Below are 22,434 nucleotides of genomic sequence, written 5' to 3' on the forward strand. Positions count from 1 at the left end.
AAGCTGCAGTCATACATGTAGGCAGAACACTGTATACACAATAAATAAATCTTAAAAAAAATAATTTAATTGGATAAAAGATTCTACTCTTGTCATGCTTTAGGTTCTCAAGTATGAAAAGGATATGACAGTACCTTTCAGTACTGTCTGGAGTCTGGTTCATGTGTTAGCTCTAGGCTCTGAGGTCCACAAAAGTCTACTGGATCTGAACTGCTAAGACCCTTCTGGAAGGAAGAGAAGCTGAAGCTCAGACAACCAAGGGAAAAGCATCCCGAGTGTGGATGACATTCTCTCCTGAGGATGACTGCAAGCATCTGTGTCAGATGAAGGGATGGTGTGGTGGGATGTACACCACAAACAGGCACCAAAGCAAGACAGCATCATCTCCAGTGTGTTCTCAGGCTTTTGGAGACAGCAGCATAACTGACTGACTGGCTTTAGCAGCTAACTCCCCCAAATCTTCTCCCCCAGCAAGAAAAGACAGTATTAGGACCACAAGGAATTGTGTTTTTTAATTGATATTCAGTCTCTACATACAATATTGCACAAATTAAAGATGTATCAACAATTCTATTTATGATAAAACTCATCAACAATCATAAAACTACAAGTTGGTGCATTTTGGTGGTAGGTACTTTAGTAAACAGCGCAAATATTAAACTCAGCTACTTCATGAAAATCAGCTTCCCGCAAAAGAACTCACAGGTTACTTAAGATGTCAAACACAAGTCAAGTCACCATCACTTTGAAGAAAAACTTGGGATCCAGGTGTGGTAGCACATGTCTCAGAAAGCTGAAGCAGGAGGGTTGTGAAATCACGACTCAAAAAACTGGTGACAAAAATACTAAAAATTCAGAATTTCATTGAGGAACCAGAAAGTATACGCATATTGGGAACTCTAAGAAGACATTTCCATGTTCTGCTGCATAGGTCCTGTGCTCCAAGAGTAATTCCACTGCTGCAGGATCTCTGTACGAAACTATTGTTTCAATGTTCTAAACAAACAAGGTGGCAATTCATACAAAAGGGTTTAACTAAGACTCTTCCATTCAAAAGAAAACTAATGCAATCTCCATAAATTACGAGAGTCTTATGAAAATGCTGCCCAGCATGAAGCCAGGCCAGCACTCACCTCCACTGACCGTCTCACACAGCACTGGTGTCACCTGTGAGGAAGAGAGCTGGGTCCAGTCCTAGCTCTTCTAACCTGTACCCGGATCTAGTCTTCATACACACAGTTAGGTGCTGTGAGCTACTAGCTGGCTGCTTGTCACAAGAGCTTCCAATTGAAAGGTCTAAGCAAACCATCTTGAAGCATGCCCTAGGGGATGGACTGAGACCAGGTCTGGCAGGTCCTACCTTCTCACACTATCACTCAGAAGTCTGGGACTGTTGAGTGGGCAAATGAAACATCTGATAATCATATTTCTAATAAAAATGCAAAAGGCCATGGCAGATGTGAGAGGGAAGTGGGGTACCACTATGCTGTTACCCACAGTTGTCCTGACTGTGAGATTAGGAGTTGGTAAAAGGTTGAGCAAGGACCCAGCAGGTGTAGTCTCAAGCCATTCACTAGGATCTATGGGGGCACACCTGTTATCTGTTTCCTCAGCTCCCAACAAAGCAATGGCCACAAAGCTGGTTCTAGCACATACGCTACAGTGTTAAGAGCAGAGTAACAGTTTTCTGTACAGAACAGATGACCCAAAGAAGCCAATGGTTTCTCAGTTTCTGTGCTTTACAGACAATACAGATACCAAGTTTTCGGGACTCTTAGAACACTGGCTTGATTTCCAAAATGTATCACTTTATTTTTCCCCATGAGGTGGCCACACATTATAAACTCTGAGCACATGACAATCACATGATCTCTTCAATGAGCTCCCAGGTAGATCCCGGCTCTCCTGGAGCTTGGAGTCCTGAGGTTTCAAATGTTAAAGCTTTCACCACAGCCACAAGTCCCTTTGATGTTGGGGTTATTGAAAACAAACTCACTGGACAGTTTGTCTTCCACATAGTCCATTTCTGTTCCTAAAAGTGTTAACTGTGCTTTCTTTTCGATGAACACTCTGATTCCTTGGGGAAAAGAAAACACATTAGACATGAAGCGTTCAGGGTGCAGAACCTGCCAGTGAGTTTCCAGTGGGTGCCATCACATCAGTAACCCTATAGCTTCTGGGCAGGCCTAGGGTTCCTTACAGGGAGGAAGCACACAGCTGCTCACCAGCCCAATCTGTGCCCAACCAATCATAACAGGGGAGACCCTTTTACAAATGGAAATCCCAAGGCATTTCTGCAAAACTGTGGGCTGCCTTTCACTGTATTTTACTAATCCCCTCCTCCCTCAATCTGCCACAGGAAAATGTGTAATTCTCTGAGTTTTTTAATGACGGCATTAATGAGATTTCTGGGACAATCTGTGCCTGACCCTGTCAGGTAAAAACATCCACAGAACCGTTATTCCATGGTGCATTTCTAACCAGATCATATAAACCAAGACCACATAATGAGATGTGGACTTCAGAAAAATGCCCACGGGACCCAGTGCTGTAGTCTGCTAATGGCCTTAAAAATGAGTAATATTCCCTAGTCACTGTGAAGGAGAGACCAACCTCTTGAAAATACAAGAACATGTTTTTCCTTACAAGATTATCACTTAAACATGAACATACACTACAGGTCCTTTCCTCTATAGGGGAGCAACTGAGGCTTATATTTTTGAACTGATGTTATTTTCTAAGATTTTTCATGTGTATGGTGTTTTGCCTGTAGGTATGTGCGCATTGCCTGTGGAAGCCAGAAGAGGGTGTTGGAACAAAAGTTATAAATGGCTGTGAGTCACTATGTGGGTGCAGGGAACTGTAAAAGCACTTAACCTCTGAGCATCTCTCCAGCTCTCATTTTTTTTATAATTTAAAAAAGGCCTTTATTGGTTAATTATTTCAGTTAAATATGATGGAAGCACAGTTGGGAATATAATTCCTACTTGTCTCACACAAAAAGGGCTGCAAGCTACTCACACATCTCCAGTGCGCAAACCTGCAAAGCCTGGGCTCTCCCTTTCTCCAGGGTTGTAGTGTTGTTCATTGTCTCACACAGGATCTTGCTAGCCCAGGCTGGCCTGACCTTATCTTGAGCCCCAAACTTAATGTTACTACCATTGGCAATGGGGATCTTAAGTCTGAACCACTGCACCCCACTCTTCGGTAGGTTTTGCAAGACGATGGGGGTTGGTATCAAATGCAAAACTGATAAACTGAAAAACAAGGCCTCAAAAGGGCAGCTGGAGAGCATGTGCTGCTCTTGCAGAGAATCAAGCCTGGTTCCCTAAACCCATCTCAGGCAGCCAGCTCATAACCAACCGCCTGTCCTTCCAGCTCCAGAGGATCTGATACCTCTGGCCTCCATAGGAACAGCAATCTGCACCAACACCCCCACACACCCCCACATAAAACTGTTTCAACAGAAATGGTTGGATGGTTTACTTTTGGTCTTAAAATCTGTGTGTGTGTGGTAAGAGGTTCAGGGGGTAAAAGGAGCTGAACTACCTGAGTTTTGATACCCAGAATTCATGGTGAAGGAAGAGAACCAACTCTCAAAAGTTGTCCTCTGACTTCATATGCTAATAGAACGTTTAAAAACGTGTGAGGATGAACTTGATCCTCAGCAGTCACAGCAACAGTCTGTAATTCCATCACTTAGGATGTGTGGGAAGGAGAATCAAGAGTCTGAAACTGGGCCACATAGTGAAGGCCCTGTCTTAAAAACAAAACAAAAACAAAACAAAACAAAAAAAAAACTGGGACAAAAACAAGCCAAAACCTTTCAGTGATGACCTTTAGAGCCAAAACAAAACACAACTCCTCCAAACCCTTAGAACTGGTTCAAAGCTTCACTGGGTCCTTTCACCGTGAAACCTTAGACTTCCCAGCTACTGAACCTCTCCTTGTACCAGGTTCTTCAACAGAAACCAGGAAAATGTCACCTCACTCCTTCCAGTGGCTGCACATAGTTCGATAATGAAAGTCTGTCTGCCAATGCTGGGCACATAAGAAGCACCACTCCTAACACAGACAGCAGTCTTCACATCAGCTTTGTACAAGGATAACAGTTTGCATCAGGACAAAGTGCCCATAAAATGTTAACCAAAAAACAAACAAACCAAAACCAAAACCAAAACCAAACAAAACAAAAAAACAAACAAAACCCAAAAACTCCATTACTTACCAGAGCCAAGTGTGGGGTACATACTTATACCCCACCACTGGGTGATGGAGCAGGAATTAATGTCATTCCCTACACCCAGCTACATAAGGAGTTCAGGGCTAGCCTAGGCTACAAAAGAACCTATCTCAAAAAGAGAAGAGAGCTTACCATCTTGAATAACTTCTTCATCAGAATCTCCTTTTGTCTTTGTATACTCTAGGGTGTAAGAGAGGCCATTACAGCCCCTGGTTCGCACACCAACTTTCAGACCCACCTGAAAAGAATTGAGAACGTAAATTTTGCATGATGACTTACACCCTGAATCCCAGCACCTGCTTGGGAGGCTGATAATAGGACTTTAGCAGGGTGGAGCGAGCCTGGGCCAAAGGCTTGGTCTTGAGAAAAATCAATGAGGGCTGCATTAGCTCAGTAAAGTGCATAAGAATTTATGGCAGATCTCCAGAATCCAGATGAAAGGGTCCACCACAGTGACCCATGCCTGTACCTGTGCTGGGGAGGGGGCACAGACAGGCCATTTCTGGGGCTTGCTGATCAGTCAGTCTGGTCTACGTTCTGAGGTCCAGACCAACAAGAAACCATGTCTCCAATCATGGCCCCAGACACATGCACACAAATATTAAAGTACTAATACAAACAGATAACCTGCACACACAATAACAACAACAACAACAACAAAAAAAAAAAAAAAAAAAAGGAAAAAAAAAAAAAGATAAAAAGCAACCTTTGATATTTATTACCAGCGGGTGGTGGTGGTGGTGGTGGCACTGGCTGTCCTGGAACTGGAACTGTACACCAGGCTGGCCTAGAAATCACAGAGACTCACCTGCCTCTGCCTCCAAAACGCTGGGATTAAAGGCGTGGGACCTCTTTTCTTTTAAAAGGCATTTGATGGTAGATTTTATCTTTAAAACCTAGACTTCCTTTAAGAGGTTCTGCTCCACTTTGTTCTGTGAGATACCTTCTGGAGGCTTCCACGGTTAGTGAGCACTGAGGTTCATCCTGTCACCTGGCAACCATCTTGCCTCTGGAAAGGAGCCTCCTTTCTAAGGCAGTCCAGTAAAACAAAATACCAGGAAGCCAAAGACCACAGAATTTAAAAATTTGTGTGTGGGGGTGGGAGTGGGGTATGGGGGAGGCAGGAGCCGATTCAGAGGCTGTGGAGGATGCTGCTTACTGGTTTGCTTTGGTCCTCATGAATTGCTCAAACTACTTTCTTACAGTACCTAGGATGACCAGGTTGAGGACACAACCATCAAAACTAAGGTACCCCTACTCCCAATCAATCAGAAATTAAGAAAATGCCCTGCAGGCTTGCCTACAGCCTGATCTTATAGAGACACTTTCTCAATTGAGGTTCCTCCTCTCAGCTGACTCCAGCTTGTGTCAAGTTGACGTAAACCTAGACAACACAACACATCGCTGGGGTTTTCTAATAATATCTACCTACTCTCAATCTTGGTGCCTGCCTTTTCTTTTAAGTAAACAGTCAAGTACTACTATCCTAAGTCCTGTCCCACCAGAGCCCTCCGATTCTGTAAAACCTTGTAAGGCGTGTGCTTGATTTATGAGCTTGACTGTAAAGCTTAGAATGAGGGGCTTCATTATTCTGAATGGGAACAAGCTGCCTGATGGAACTTCTGGAGCGCAGGCTTTCGTTTCTACTTCTGTAATCAGGAAGTCCAGACATTAGGCAGTGGACATTAGAGTGCGCAAAGACAGGGTGAGGGGTGTAGCTCTACACAAGGGGTTTGCCTAGTATGTCTGAAGTCCTACGCTCACTCCCAGAAACACAAAAAGCAAAAGCAAACAGAAACCCTCCTCAGTATCTGAAAATTCAGGTTTAAGCAGGCATGGCAGCTCATACCTGTGACCCCACCACTCAGGAGGAAGAGATGGGTGGATCTCCTATGAGTTCAAAGGTAGCCTAGATCCCATACAATTCCAGTCCAGGAAGGTTTAGGTAATGGGAGTTTTGGGAAAGGGATTGTTAATGCTATAAATTACACATTTTTACACCAATAAGAACAAATACTTTACAAACCTATAAGGCTAATTGAATGGAGGTTTTGGTCAATTTATGTGCTAGAAAGTCCAGAGTCAGAACACTGACACCTATCAACATTTAACAGCTTTTAGGATGGAGGTGCGAGAAGACCAGTCATATAGTACAAGAGAATCCAGAAAACAATCTCAGAACCACTATGCATAGACCATATCCTGAAGCGATTCATAAATCTAACTCAACTACCATGCATGCAGGGATAGATCCTCTGTGGGCATGGCTCAATTCACCTACAGCTGGTAAGTGAAATCTGTGGCAGCCTTTCATACAAAGGATCAGTCGAACAAATCAAACCTGCCGGGTGGAATATGTGCAGTCATGAAAAGAAGCAGACCTTTAGAAAATGATCTGGAAGGTCTTCAGGCTGAATTATCAGGGTAAAGAACATATAACCAAGCATGTACTTTATGCTGTTATCTATGGAAGAAGTGAGAGATGCATATAAGAACAAGTACCATGCAGGCCATTTTTGGTTGTTACAACTTAGGAAGAGAGAGGATGCTACTGCCATGCAGCAGGCAGAGGCCAGAGACCCTCCAGAACATCCTTGGCCACCCTAAGGCATACAGTGGAGGCAGGGGAGTGCCCAGATACAGTGAGTACACAGACGAGCTCAGACTGCATCTGGCGTAAGAGTGACAATGTCTTGGTTGTCTAGGGTTTTGAGCGGTGAGTAGCTGCTTTCTATGGAAAAGCTCTCCCTGTGTGATTCAAGAATTTGGGTACAGCTCCCTGTACTTGCCTGACCTGAGTGAAGTCAGGAGGTTGAGTCCTTAGCAATGTAAAAACTAATAAAACCAAACACCTTAATTAATGAAAACATACCATTTGCAACAAAATACCTTTGTACTGAGAACAGAACTAGCTCTGCCAACCCTTCCACAGGTGTTACTTACATGCTCTGGCTTGTCTTTAAGAAGCTGTTTTATCTTGTTCACAGCTGAGGGGGTCTGGAAAAAAAAAAGAAAGAGTTACTAGACTTATCCTCTGAAGCCACAGAATGGCCAGGCCTTCCACTACAGGAGATTGTTGTAAGTGCATGCATGTGGTTCTTGCCAGAGGACCTGTGGATTTCATCCAGCAAAGGGAGCCACATTCATTCCTATCCTAACAGAAACCCACTTTTCCTGGGAAGACCATATTTTGTGCATCCACTGAATGCCTTGTAATAAAATAAGCACAGTGCCAGACAGAGATGCTCATGAATAGCCTATCAACGGAACAGCCAACTTCCGGGTGTTTTCCTGGTTGGTTCAATCCCCTTCAGACCCATCTGAATGTATGGCTACAGAATTGCTTCTGGGCGCAGACATCCAGTGTGCATCAACAACATACCTAGGTATCTGGGTGAGCAGCCATGCTCCTCAGTGACAGGACTATGTATATGGCTGTGTATCTAAGAATGCAGTGCAACCCAGCCTAGTGGTCTTCAGCAGGAGAAAACATCCTGATGTACATTGTTCTCAGATCAGTGTCACCAGTCCCACCTTCTTGTAAAGGCTGCTGGGAACCTAGTCTGATCTGCAACATTCTTGGACTGCTTCCTGGGTATATCCCAAAGGTAGACACCCTAAGCAGTTTTTTCCTAACATTTAAGCTTCCTACTCTGGGTAATAGAGATAATCCCTCTCCCTAGAATTCTGATGAAGACTAAATACTGAAATGCAGGGAAGGTGGCCTTAGAGGATGGCATTCTAAAGTCCAGGAGAGTATGGGGCACAGTGCAAATTGGCAGCTCCTGTAACAAAGGTCAGAGAAATAACGGTGAGGGAGCCATGTTCTTCCTACTTTGTGATCATCAGCTATTCCAGCTGGCAGGGTCTATTATGATCAAGAGTAATGAGCATCAGGCTAGTACTGAGGGGACAGATGATAGGCCTGGCCCTAGATCAGATCTGACTATGAAGTACAAATGCAGGGTGGACCTAAATCAAGAGTCATAAAATCAACAAAGAAGAAAACATGAAGATGTGTGATGGTATTGTGTTCCCCAAAATATTGTGCTCCCTAATAAACTTATCTGGGGTCAGAGAACCGAACAGCCACTAGATACAGAGGCCAGAAAATGGTGGCACTCACGCCTTTAATCCTAGCATTCCAGAGGCAGAAATCCCTCTGGATCTCTGTGAGTTCAAGGCCACATTGGAAACAGCCAAACATGGTGACACACGCCTTTAATCCCAGGGAGTGAGGGCAGAAAGCAGAAAGATATATAAGGCGAGAAGACCAGAAACTAGAAGCATTTAGCTGGTTAAGCTGATCAGTCTTTCAAGAAGCACTGTTCAGCTGAGATCCATTTGGATGAGGACACAGAGGCTTCCAGTCTGGGGAAACAAGATCAGCTGAGGAACTGGCAAGGTGAGGAAGCTGTAGCTTGTTCTGCTTCTCTGATCTTCCAGCATTCACCCCAATCAATACCTGGCCTCAGGATTGTTTTTATTAATAAGAACTTTTAAGATTCCTGCTACAAAACTGTGCATTGAAGGCCTGGAAGGCAGCTCAGCTGGTAAAGTGCTTGCTTCACAGTCATGAGGACCTGAGTTCAAGTTCAATTTCCATAAAACAAAACAAACAGTAAGCTGGCCAGATAGGGTTAAGGGGGTGGGCAGGCAGGCAGGCATGCCTACCTGGGGAGTTCCAGGTCAGTGAGAAACCCTGCCTCAAAGAAAAAGAAAGGAGGAGAGCACCTAAGGAATAAATAATCATAGAGACGTCCTCCAGCCTCCACACATATGCACACACATGCATGTGTACCAGCATTCCCTCATATACACACTCCACACACAAAAAGAAAGCAATGCAGTATGTTTAATAAAAATGGACGCTGTTTTGTCAATGTCAGTGTGGTCTGTCAAGTCCTGACCCTCAGCTACAGTGCAGACAGGCTGGAGTGGCACACAGGCACAACACAAAGGGTAGAAGAAAGGAATGCCAACCTCAAGGAGTTAACAAAAACGCTCATTAAAACTAACAAGCTGCCGGGCAGTGGTGGTGCACACCTTTAATCACAGCACTCAGGAGGCAGAGATAGGTAGATCCCCGAGTTCAAAGTCACCTTGGTCTACAAAGCAAGTTCTAGGACAGCCAGGATCACACAGAGAAACCCCATCTCAAAAACAAACAAATACCCACCCAACCAACCCACCACCCAAAAACCTCAACAACATATCTAAGTGGTGGGGCTTATTAGGAAGAATGGTTTCAATAGGAGAGCGGAGGGTGAAGGAAATGTGGGATCACAACGCCAAAGCCCATATACAGACAGGTGCCATGTCAAAAAAGAAAGAAAACACCACACTCCTAACTCGTGATGCTCAGGCAGACTGAGTTATAAGACGACTCTGAACTTTCCTCCAGCCATTTGGCAGCTTTTAATTATCACAAATCAAGCTAATTACAGGTGACTTTATTACATCTTGCCATTATTTGTACTTCTCATAAAATAAGGCTACACCATTAAGACATTTAGTGATAAAGTCAAATAAAAGCTACTAAAATAATCAAGAGCACAGGGCAACTAGAGAAACTGACAGGCGAGCTCAGGCTTCTAAGACCTTGGGATCTGATTATCTGAAATAAAGCTCATGAACTTCAATGGAGCAAGAGGAAGGAAAAGACCTTGCCTTTGCTCCTGAATGCACACCTTACCTGTCAGGCTGCTTTTCTCAGGAAAAGTCACTGTGCACAAGGGACACTGTGTCATCCTGAACATGAACCTGGGGTACTGCTATACAGCGACATCAAATGTCAGAATATACCAATATTTGCTGTTTCACATTTGAAGTGGTTGCTCTACAATATGGCCCCAGAAAAGAAATAATTTTTAAATGTGAACTTATTTGAGAAGAAATTAAAAAGATGTGTAGATTTTAAAGACTCTAACAGGTTTTTAAATGATCTAAATTTAATTTCAGAAAGAAAACAATTTTAGTCAAAGTAAAAGGTTTATCAAGGATAAATAGAACATTTTTAAAGATGTGCTTATTATTACACTTCCAAGTGACTGCCATCATAAGCACTTCCTTTCCAGTCTTCCAGTTGTACATTTTCATGGGCATATTTCCTATGAAAGTGCTGAGGAAATTCTTTGTCAACAGAACACAGGTTCTGAAAATAATCTTATAAGAGAAGCTGCTGAGGTGGTGCTGTAGCTTAGAGCACTCACTAGCTGTCTTTGCAGAGAACCTGGCTTTGGTCCCAGCAACCACATGGTGGGGTACCACCATCTGTAACCTCAGTTTCAGGGAACCCAAATGCCCTCTTCTGACCCCTAGGACACCAAGTACTCATGGTACATATACACACATGCAGAAAACACGCACAGACATAAACAGAAAGCTCAGAAGAAAAGGAAGAGTCTAGAAACCGTACTTTTTGGAGCAAGACTCTGAAGGAGAGCCTGGGTTTCGGTGCACAGGTCAAAGGTAAAGAGGAAGCTAACTGTACTGTGTGATGAGAGCACACGGGCTCTTTTTGATTAACTGGGCCTGAGTTTTATCCCCATAAAGTTTTCTAAGTTACCTAACTTGGTTTTACAAATCAGTAGGTTTCCTTCTTTTCTCAAGTCTTAGAAAACATTTAAACAGTAGCTACCTATACTCCTGGCTACTGGGAAGCTGAGGCAGGAGGATAATGAATTTGAAGTCAGCCTGGTCTACACAGCTAGGTTTTTCTCAAAACAAGCTCACCACAGAAAGTAAAAGCAAGGTATGCAGAACCATCCACACAGGCATTGGGCTGCTAATGTCCCATCGTGTATTCAGGGAAAGACACACAAGGAGAAAGTGACATTAAAGGACCTGAATGTCTTTGAGCTGCTGTTGAAGGACAACAGATCTTAACTCTGCTATGCTCCTCCTGGGGGAGCTGTTACTAAGGCGCTCTCAACCAACAGAAACTGACAGCTAGAACTGGCCAAGTGACTGCTATGGTTCTGCCTTGTTTGGAGACAGACACTGTCTGCACTCCTAGACCAACTCAACCTGAACCTCCCCAAGAAATTCACCAACAAGTAAGGACTCAGAATTCATATTGAAAGACTCTAAAATCTAACAATGCCTTTTAATCAGCTCCTGTGTAAACGACAGGTACATGGTTGCTTAAAGGGAGAACACTTTGAAGATGTTTTTAAAGAATTATTAAAAGGCTGGTGAGATGGTTCATCAGGTAAAGGAACTTGCCTCTGAGCTTGAGGACCAGTGTTTGATCCCTGGGATCCACATGATGGAAGGTGAAGAATGACTCCTATGAGCTGCCCTCTGACCACACAATCGCTAGCACACATGACCACATATATGCACACACATTACATAAATGTAAATTTAAAATATTCAAAACCACAAACCAAAAATTGTTTCAAGACTGTTTTTGCTGTCTGAGTGCTGGGAAATGCCCTCCAAGTGAATGTTTCAGATCTGCTTCAGAGGGCCTGGTGCTTGTCCAGTAGGGTATCTAGCCAGCCACTAGAGCCTAGGCTCATCCCATTCCCATCCCAGCACTGGGATTACAAGTATGCACCCCTCCCTCCTCCTCCAGCTGTTTTTATTTAGGAACTGGAGAGGAAACTCAGGCCCTCATGCTTCACAGCATGCTCTCTGCCAGCTGAGCCACCGCCCCCACCTGTTTGTTATACAACATGCTTTTAGCTAAACTACCAATTCTGTGGTTTAGTAATAATTAAATATTTGCAAGGGCTAACAACTGTAAAACTAAAAAAAAAAAAATAAATAAATAAAAAATAATAATTACACTTTGCAATGAGTACATAATACTTTGCCAACAGGCTCTCTCCCTTTTCACACCCTAAGCAGCTGCTCTACTACTGGACTAGAAATCTAGCTGTATGCTGTAGTGTTCCTGCTAACAGCTTCTGAACTACATGCTGTTCCAAAGGTCTCTGGTCCTACTCTAGCAAACTAACAGGTTCTTACATGAGTCCCTCAATCAGGCAACAGAGGGAAGCTAAGTTCCCCCACCCCCGTCTTCTGAGTGCAGTGAACCAGCTTCTCTGCACACATGGACACTGACACTGGCTGGGCCCATCATTTACTCTTAAGGTGAGCTTTGTGCAGCATGAACCTCTGGTCATAAATGAGAGCTGCACTAGCTGTCTTGTACAATGATGGCAATAAAGCTGCCTGTCAACCAGGTGTTTAAGTTTTACATTCTTCATAACTCCTGGAAATGTGGGGTAGGAAGGAGCCCATTCTCCTTGGATGTTCTCTCCAAGTATCCAAGGGTACCTGCACTAACATGGTGAGCCGGAGTCATTCCTGGTTTGTCGACTTTACCCATTTAACCCCTCACCCCACACCGTACTCACCATGACAGCCCATCAATTCTCTCACATTTTCATGCTGCACCCTTCCTTGCCACAGCTCACTTCTAGTAGACTCCAGAGCACTCTTCAGCTATTGCAACCTGTCAAATTCCCACTGTCGGCCTGAGGCAGTGGGCAATATTTAATTCTTATCATTTTCTTTTGTTTGCTAGTATCTCTCTCTCAAGCATTGGGCCTTTGATCATCTCACTGCTTTTACATGTTACATGCTGGGGTTCAAAATGTTTACCAAACACCTGAAAAACAAGCACAAACAGGCTGTAGTGCTGCTGTGTGCTATCCTCTCATACTAGCTCCTAGAAGAATCACAGGGAAAGGAGATTCAAGGATGAGTTCTGGTGACAGACCACAGGAACACTGAGAGTCTGTGAACTGAGATCTGCTGTGTGACGGTTCATAACGAAGCAGAAGATCAGAAAACACGGACAGGGACGTTATTCCTTCTAAGAATGGCCTACCGAGGGTGGGACCCAGGAAACTCACTTATTTCTTGTCACAAAACATAGCAGGTCTTGATAATGTACGCTGAAAAGGTAGGAATGGAGAAGGGGCACCTCGAAATTCCCAAGTAACAGGTAATATGCCAAATGGCGACTTGAAAAAAGAAAAAAGGGGGGGGGAGGGAATAACAACAGAGAAACATGTCCTGTGCACTGACTTTTCTGCTTAAGTTGAAACATAGCTGGAACTGTGCTTGCACAATTCTGGATTCCATGGTGTGGAATCCTGCGGAAATTAGAAAAAGCAAGCGTGCAGTACGCCTGAGACCGACCGAAGGCCCAAACACCGACCTATCCTGAAAGAGCACCCTGTTTGCTCACGACTCCCTTCTATTTTACTTCAACTAATTATTGGCAGCGGCCGCTCCCAGGACACGCGGAACGGACCCGGGGCTTGCCTCCTGGGGTGACAGAGGAAACAGGTTGGCTGTGCTGACCCGCCGTGCTCCGCGGCGTCATCCCTGCGTGACCCTTCTCCCAGACCGCCGTGACCTCGGCGGCAAGCCGCCGTCCTCGTCCCGGGCCTCCGGGCGGCAGCGCCCACAGCCCGCCCGCTCCTCGAGCTCCGTCCGCTCCTCGAGCTCCGTCCGCTCCTCGAGCTCCGTCCGCTCCTCGAGCTCCGCCGCGCGGCCCGCCGGGAGCCCGACTCCGCGGGCCAGGCCCGCCCGGCGCCCCGGGCCGCCGCCACTCCCGCGGACGCCGAGGTGACTCACCAGCGTGAGCGCCGCCCGCGTGGCCTGTAGCTTCCTCTTGCTCACGGCCCGCACTGTGGCGCGGACCAACGACGCCGACATGTCCACGTCGCGGCGCCCGCAGCCTCGGGCCGCAGCGGGATAGCTCAGCCGCTCTCCATGGACACGGCTGGCGCTTTGACGCCACAAGCTCCGGCGCAGGCGCCACAGACCCCGCCCCCGCGCAGCCTGCCCCGCGCCGCCATTGGACAGCCGGGTGAGTGACGGACTGGGCCGCCTGACCGTCATCGCTGACGAGGCGCGGGCGGTGACCTGTGACCTTGCGGGCTCGGCGGCCACTGTGCTACCGGAAGTGGAGTGGCTCCCTCCGCACGGCGCCCTCTAACGGGACGCTCCGGAACTGAAGACAGACTCCAGTAAACAAGCGGATTAAGACACCGTGCGACTGGCTTCCAGTTCGTGTGTAGCAGTTTGCAGCGTGAAAACCGAGCACGTGACCTACCAGCCTCGCGACTGACAGGAAGAAAACAGTGTGTCCAGGGCGCTTTGTTAGAACCAGTTCCTGCCGGCGGCTTCCATTTGATTAGCAGCACGCACGCAAACAGGCCTCAGCCTCCTTTTGGGCTTGTGGGATGAGCTTTCATGATGCTGTGAAAACAGAAACTCCTTTATCTCGGGGCAGCAGCTGCCCTGGTGCTGGCATTGGGTGGGCGTGGGGAGTACGGAAGGAGCGCGCTGGCTCGAAGCACCCCAGGGTTCCAGGAAGCCTGAGGGAGGGAAATGTTTGTAAGCACTTCAGGATTCAGCCTTGGGTAACAAGTGCTTTCCCAGTGCGCTCTCACTGATCTGAGTAGAAGGGGCAGTTTCCTTTTAAAGGATGGAAACCGGACGGCCCACTCTAAGGGGGCTTGGCCAATAAATAAGATGTTCTACATGGCTGCTGCCTAGACGTGCCCAGGAGCAAAGAGCGGGTACACCATGTTTGGACTGTATTTCTAATGCTTGTAACTGTGAAAGACACTCACTGATCTATCAGTCTTGCAAGAATTTTGTTCCACTTGGGAAGTGCCCCCCCCCCCCAAAAAAAAAATAGAAGTCACCTTTGAAGCGAAAGACAAAATAGACTGAAAAAAAATTTAAGGACACTGAAAAAAGATGTTTTACCGTGACACTTGCCAAAGCTGTCCAAAGTGAGCAAGACACTGCTAAAAAGTGGTGGGAGTTTTCAGGACTCCTGCTGTAAAAACTGGATTTTCAGTCTCTGTTGTTTTAGAAAGACCATGCAACAGGCACTGAGATCACTTGTAAAGACAGCTTTGGAGGGGCTGGGACTGTGGGGAGCTGGTACTTAGAGCCCCATTCTCTTATCTTCCGGTAAACATGCTTCATTGTCCCATGGTCTCACTGTAAGCCATCAGAACCCCAGCCTGCTGAACAGAATTTCTTTTAAGAATCAAAACAAAATGTAGGAAACCTTTGTAAGGATAGAAGAAAACATGGCAATTCTGTTTCCTAATTTTAGGGATAAGTTAAAACACACTCTAAAAAACCAAAACCAACAAAAAACCCAAGTAGAAAATAACTTCCAGGGATAAATGTTAGTCTGATCACATATTTCTTTTCTGCTTTATGGGCAGACAGACAACACAAGAGCTTTTCCAGGAAGGTGTGGCTATTCATACCAGAGTGGCATGCTGCCAGTTCACAGCCAGACACTAGGAACAACAGCTAAGCAGTCACGTAGCAGGAGGCTGGGTAGCACAACTTATTAGTTTGATGGTCATCGTTTTTATTTCCCATGATTTCCAAACTCTCACAGACTTCGTTTGGCACGACTCTTCAGTAGTTAGAATGTGAACAGAAGTGCACATACAAGCACCTTCCAAGTCCTCCAGTTCTAGGGAGTCCTCAGCGAGCTCGCTCAGCCCAGTCTCCTGCACCTGCAGCTCAGACCCAGCACACAGCTATCAATAACCCAGTCCATGTCAAAGGGGCACCTCATAGGCATCACATGAAGGACATCTGTACTGTCCCAGATCCTTCATTGATTTTTCTAATGAGGCTTCTTTTTTAAGAAAATAATGTAGATAAAATTACAGGTTGAAAGTTCGATTTTATTTTAAAATGATAAATAAACCGAGGCATAGTTCTGACTATGTACTATTTCAGAAAGGCTTGTGAAATTAGAGAAACAGTTCAGAGAGGGCTCCAGTCAGACCCATAAGGATGCCAATCAAACTTGTGACTGGCAGAGACAGCAGCCTCTTTGATCTTCAGAGGTTTGTAAAAGTTCCCCACCTTAATTTCTGAGTATCATAAAAAGTAAAAAGCACTTTTATTCTGTCATTTTTCCCCTTGAAAATGTCTTTTTTAAGACCAGCAAACAGGACTACTTGTTTTCATGACTTCATTTTTATGAGCACAACAGTTCTGTGTCAATTTCCTTAGAGAAGGAAGCCCCAGAGATGAGTCAGTGGTACTGCAGTCCACTGAGGCCCACACCCATAGGTGCCTGCATTGTGTTATCACTTCAAGAACCATGAGTAACGCTGGTAGACCCTCACTACAGCAGGATAGTCCACACATATTTGATGTGCATCCACACCAGGATCCAGCAACAGATAGAATCCCCTCTTGGAAATCAAAAGGGATGCCTTGAGAAAGGAGGGCTAATTCCTCCCATGAACAGCACACTATTTTTAGTGTGCTTTGAAAGAATTAAAAACCATGACGCTGTAGTCATTGAATACTGGCCCACAGTTATATTTTTTCTTTGAAGTTGGCTTAAATACATCATGGCTTTCTATTAAAATCTTCAAATCTCTGGGGACTGATGTTAAGACTGTATTAAAATTTTCTTTTCCTCATTAACAATTTCATTAAAACTTTAAAAATTCCAACATCTCCCTCAACTGTTATGTTGAAGCCTGATCTGTCTATGTCCTGTGAAGTGAACCTAATTTTCCAAGTGGATAGGGACGCTGCAGTGGCCATTTCCAGGGCTGCATTTCCTTCCCTCATGATTCTTGCTGGGTCCTCTTCACTGAGGCTTTCCCCTGAGTCATATATTTACTGGAAAGGCTTCCTAGGAAGGAAAACAAAATCCAACATAAATGAAAGGAACCTTACTTGATCAAAGTCACACAATCTTATTGTCAGTTACTCACAGAAGTGTGTTCCACTAGAAAGGGCACTTGTCCTGGGTCAAGTGGTTAAGCAAGCTAGACATAAACAAGTGCAGACAGGCATTAGATAGTGCTAGTCGCTGCTTCCTCAGTGCCGACAGGTCCCTGCAGTGAGGCTGTTTAATGCAGCTTCAGGCTGTGTTCCCAGGCTGGCGCTGAGGGTGGAGGAAACCAATGATTTGAAAGTTCTTTACAGCTGGTGGTGGTGGCGCAAGCCTCTAATCTCAGGAGGATCTCCGAGTTTGAGGCCAGCCTGGTCTACAGAACAAGATCCAGGACAGGCACCAAAACTACACAGAGAAACCCTGTCTCGAAAAACCAAAAAAAAAAAAAAAAAAAAAAAAAGAAAAGGAAGTTCTTTACAAAGGTCATTCTTTTTGTTTGCAACCAAACAGATGGCAAAGAATTCTCTGGCCAGAAATTAATATCTCACACCATCACCCTTTGGAAGTCTAGTCATACTTTATGGATGTACAAGGAGAAAATAAAATTCACTGTTCTTCTGGGTGAAGGACAGGAATGAGAATTAATTAGTAGTGAAGCAAGCCACACATTACCACAGTTACTGTGTTCTGGAGTCTGAACACATAAATGAACTAGGCTAGAGAGCTGAGAACTCGAGAGAACCGGTGTAACCACTAATGTACAATGAGAGCGCTATGAAATGAATGAGAATACAAAGTATTTAATAACTGGTATTATCATGTCAACTACTTTTGCTTTATTTCAGTTTTGTTTGTTTGTTTGTTTTTGATAGCCCAGAACTCATGGAGATTTGCTTGCCTTTGAGTGCTGGGATTAAAGGACTAAGCCACCACCACCACCACCACCACCAAAGCTGGCTCACCATACATAATTTTTGAAGGGTAGAAGGAAGCTAGCTTCCTTTTTTAAACTGCCCCTCTTGTCACTCTTTTCCAAATGGATCCCAGAATTAAATGCCAGTAAAAGAAAGTCAAAACATAAGCAGTAGTGCATGTTTTCAAAGGCACGGACACAGTTTTCCTAAAGAAAAAGCAATAGATAAAGAAGAACACACACCTTTGTGTGCTTAACCCCCACTGTCAACTTGGCCAGACTTAGAAGCACTCAGGAGACACACTTGGGTGTGTTTGTGAGGGGGAGACTTAACTGAAGGAAGCCCCACCATAAACACTGGTGGTAATGGAGCTGACACACACCTCAAGATGGAAGTGTGAGAACGTCTCTAAGAAATGGTTTTGCACATTGTGTTCCCACAATGAACCCAACCCTATGGACAGAACTGTAGCTGTCTTCCAATGGCACACGTGTGACACTTACAGCAATGGGGAAGCAAACGAGATGCTGACATCTGTGGCAATGGCAACATCTCGAAGTCCCAATTTTTTGCTTTGAGGAATTCCACTGATGTGAATCATCATTAAAAATCATTTTTCTGTGACATGCCATTATTCGATTTTGGGTCACGTAGTTAACAATTAATTCAGGTAACTGAGTGTCACTGTGGTAAAAAAAAAATACATCTCCTGCCTGCAGTGGTGGTGCACACCTTTAATCCCAATATTTGGGAAGCAGCGGCAGGTGGATCTCTGAGTTCAAGGCCAGCCTGGTCTACACAGAGAAACCCTGTTTCAGAAAGCCAGGAATCAAACAAACAAACAAAAACCCCTTCCATTTCTAACCTCTTAAGCAGTGATTCTCAACCTGTAGGTCACTACCCCTGGGAGGGGTCCAAACAACTCTCTCACAGGAGTCAGCTAAGATCATCAGAAAACACAAATATTTATATGATTCATAACAGTTGCAAAATTACAGTTATGAAGTAATAACAAAATAATTTTATGGTTGGGGTCACCACAACATGAGGAACTGTATTAAAAGGTCACAGCATTGGGAAGGTTGAGAACCAGTACTCTCAAGTATTTCTATTGCTTCTCATTTGCTGTCATTAATACTATTAGAATTTCTCAGTGTTTACAAACCAAAGACAAGAAATACTTCTCACGCACGCATATAGGCAGAGTAATGCTTATCTAAAGATAAGAGGAAGTATCCTATCTTGTTATCTGAAAGTCATTTTTAGTAAGTGCATGAAATGTAAGTTTTAATCAAATTTTTAACATTTATTTTGACCATGTACATGGTCAAAATAAAAAAGTGTAACATAGAGGTAATTTTTGAGATTCAATAAAAAGTTTTAAAATCTAATTTACAAATGTTTTGTTGTACTTAAGTATGTCAGGGTGGTCAACAGGGACTATTAATGAATATTATATTCATACAAGAGGATTTCAAGATATATATATATATATATATATAAAGAATGATCTACCACAAGCTTTTTCTTTATCCTATTTTAATCCTATGGTTTGAGTTTTAAAAATCAGACATTTTAAGAGATTTGTAGTCATCTTTCGTCCTTCATTTTTTTTTGTTGTTGTTTTTTTTTGTTTTTTTTTTTTTTTTTTTTTTCGAGACAGGGTTTCTCTGTGTAGCTTTGCGCCTTTCCTGGAACTCACTTGGTAGCCCAGGCTGGCCTCGAACTCACAGAGATCCGCCTGGCTCTACCTCCCGAGTGCTGGGATTAAAGGCATGCGCCACCACCACCTGGCCCTTCATGTTTTTGTATATTCATATAATTTTATCATTGGACAGAATTTTAAAGCCTAATGGAAACAAACAAACCCTATGTTGTATGTGTCCCCCCCCCCAATGTGTATGTATGATAAAGTTTCATGATTATACATGTTCATATGTGTTTGGACACATTGTGTATGTGTGTATCCACATATGGAGACAGGTTGATTGGGTACCTTCCTCCTTATATATTGAATTGAGGCAGGTTTGGTTAGCTATCCAGCTTGTTCTGGGGCTTCCCTCCCTCTGCCTCCTGTGTGATGGATTACAAGCAGGCTGCCATATTCACCTAGCAGTCATGGATACAAGGATCCAACTCTGGTCCTCATAACTAAATGCAAGCCTTTTACTCCCGGCCCTCCAATGGTCTTTATGATCATTCAAAATGATATTTGCTGAGACATGACATCTGAAACAGAAATGCATCTGTTTCCCAAGACTAGCAAAGTCAAAGAGCACAGGCTGTCCATCAACGTGTGTTAACTAAGGGAGCGATGAGTAGGTCAAAGGTACAGTCTACAAAGGGGTTCAGGGGAAATTACATCTACCTACAACAGAAACACAGTTCACATGTTAACAACATCATTTACACCTCCACGGGACAGATAAGTCTGGCAGCTGTCATTAACTTACTTCATGAGCTATTTTATGGGAAAGGACAAATCTTAGCTATCTATAATTTTTTTCTTGTAGAAAGCAGAATACAATTTATAATAAAACTTCCCCATAATAAAATTTAAGTTATTAAGTTTTTCAGTTACAGGATTTTTACCCAGAAAAATAACTAGTAACTTCTTTATAACTAAGTGTCAGTTGGCTACACCATTTCTAGATATATAACTAACATCTGCGTTTTCTTCCACTGTTTCAAAACATGCAAAATTATAGTAAAATTCTACTTTTAAGATATGTAAACCCATATGCTGAGCAATGCTGATATGTGCAGACTTGGGGATAGTGTAGGAATAAGGTCAGTGAAGTCACCACCACCAGGATCCTTTTCTCTGACTCACACACATAGCTGCTCACACTATTTGCACACAGGCTCCTCAGCAGCCTTAGCAGTTAGTTATTAGTCTCTTGGTTTGTAGCTGAGAGATCTGAGGTATGTGTAGGACACGCAGCATCGCCAACAAATGAAAGGAGACCAGACCTATGCAATAAACTACAGAACAGATGTTTATACTCTGTGTTCCTTTATAAGACTATCATCAGGAACATCAGTATTTATTTTATGTAAAATGTTTTGGGAATATCTGTTCAGGGTCAAAGTTGCTTAAAATAACATTCTTTTGGTCTGTTTATCATGGTACATCATGATTTTCAAACTCCCAGATCTATGGGAGAAATATCCCATTGACTGGTGGTGTCTGTTGTCCATACCCTTCCAGAATGCTGGGCAGTCAGCATGGTTATAATACAGTCCATTTCTCCTCCCCACCCATCATCAGCTTAACTGCAGGGCACCACCATTCCCCTTTCACTTCTGTCTACTGAATTTGGAGGGTACCCAACAGAACTCTTATTTTGAAATGATGTGTTCCATGGAGAACAATTACAAATCTTCTGAGAACTACTGGAGCTTATGTTTTTAAGCCTCCTCCTGCTTATCTGTCATGTACAATGTTCTCCTTCAGGTCTAAGTGCAGTTAAGATTTGAAGATTTCTGTTTCTTTTAAATGATCTGCCCTTATTCTACACATCAATCTCAACTCCAAAAACTTTAAATTTTGTGTAAAGAGATCTGATATGATACCACGGCTGGGGATGTCATGTAGACAGTGGACTGCTTGCCTACTACCACTTAGGAAGCATTGTGTGGCATGGCCCACTCTCAGCCACACAGTCAATTTAAAGCCAGCCTTGGCTACATTAGATACTAGCTTAAAAAAGGGTGGGGGATCTGGTATAATTTCAACATTTCCCCTCACTCTCTAAAAAAAGGTAAAGTAATTGCAAATATTTGAGATAACACTTGATACTGAAAAAAAAAGCTTGAATCAAATATTAGCAGTTCCACAATTTTTTCCTCCACTAACAGCACTTATAATAGAAATAATAAACATTCCTAACCCAAAGCTTCTTCAACTTTCCCAGAGTGTGGTCAGTATCCTGCCTTGACGGAAGAGGCTGGAAAGACCAGGAAAGGCAGCTCATCCTTCTGAGGAGCCAGGGAATCTGTTATGGTCTGATCTCAGCTAAGACTTCTCGTTCTACCACATTTTATCCAAGCTAAAAAGTCAACACTTTGTTCCTAGCATTAGGATGTCATTCCAAGACTCCCTAATGGATGTGTTCTGTTGTACCTGTAAACATGTAAACTGTTCTGTATGTTCTGAGCTTGTTCTTACATACCCATTCTGTGACAGAGTCTAATGCATAAAAGAGACTACTGTTAACTGAATGAGACGCTGCAGTAGTAAAAGTTACGTAAGTGTTATCTTTTAAAATTTCATTTTATGGGGCTGGTGATGGCTCAGCAGTTAAGATCATTTATTGCTCCAGCAGGAAACCAGGTTTGAATCCCAGCATCCACATGGATGCTTCCGACCATCTGTAACTCTAGTTCTAGGGGATTTGACACCCTCTTCTGGCCTCCACAAGCACCATGTACATATGAGGCACATGCAGGCAAAACACTCATATACATAAAAAAGACCCCCCCATTCTTTTTTTAATAAAAAAAAAATGCCACTTAAAAGAGACTGATTGTTCATGCTCTTCATTGTTAATTTTCCTCCTTTAGCCTTCTTTTATAGAGGTAAAGAGGGACCAGGATGGATTGATTAAGCAAGGCTACTTAGGCTA

At 43.8% G+C, this 22,434-nt stretch overlaps 2 protein-coding genes across 5 annotated transcripts in view; both read right to left on the reverse strand.

The window, feature by feature from the left end:
• Window positions 1-486: 486 nt before the first annotated feature.
• On the reverse strand, window positions 487-14,037 carry Isca1 (iron-sulfur cluster assembly 1). The gene is made up of 4 exons (XM_036188493.1): window positions 13,844-14,037; window positions 7,187-7,240; window positions 4,376-4,481; window positions 487-2,077 (listed from the first exon to the last, which is right to left on the reverse strand). The coding sequence occupies exons 1-4, from the start codon at window positions 13,922-13,924 to the stop codon at window positions 1,929-1,931; spliced, it is 390 nt and encodes a 129-aa protein (XP_036044386.1). The 5' UTR covers window positions 13,925-14,037; the 3' UTR covers window positions 487-1,928.
• Window positions 14,038-15,915: 1,878 nt separating this feature from the next.
• Tut7 (terminal uridylyl transferase 7) overlaps window positions 15,916-22,434 on the reverse strand; it is a 59,665-nt gene continuing 53,146 nt past the window's right edge. For all 4 annotated transcript variants that reach the window (XM_036187105.1, XM_036187104.1, XM_036187102.1 and 1 more), the window contains one exon: window positions 15,916-16,907. Coding sequence is in view for 3 of the 4 variants with exons in the window: in XM_036187104.1 (XP_036042997.1) it covers window positions 16,840-16,907 (68 nt within the window). In the remaining variant the exon portion in view is untranslated. The remainder of the gene's footprint in view (window positions 16,908-22,434) is intronic.

The sequence above is a fragment of the Onychomys torridus genome, chromosome 5, assembly GCF_903995425.1.
Source record: "Onychomys torridus chromosome 5, mOncTor1.1, whole genome shotgun sequence".
NCBI classification, from domain to species: Eukaryota; Metazoa; Chordata; class Mammalia; order Rodentia; family Cricetidae; genus Onychomys; species Onychomys torridus.

Coding starts and splice junctions, on each gene's coding strand:
- Isca1 (XM_036188493.1), bottom strand. CDS start 13,924: ATGTCGGCGTCGTTGGTCCGCGCCACAGTGCGGGCCGTGAGCAAGAGG. Junction 7,241..13,843: donor CGCGGGCGGCGCTCACGCTG/GTGAGTCACCTC, acceptor TTTTTTTTCCAG/ACCCCCTCAGCTGTGAACAA. Junction 2,078..4,375: donor TGAAGAAGTTATTCAAGATG/GTAAGCTCTCTT, acceptor CTTTTCCCCAAG/GAATCAGAGTGTTCATCGAA.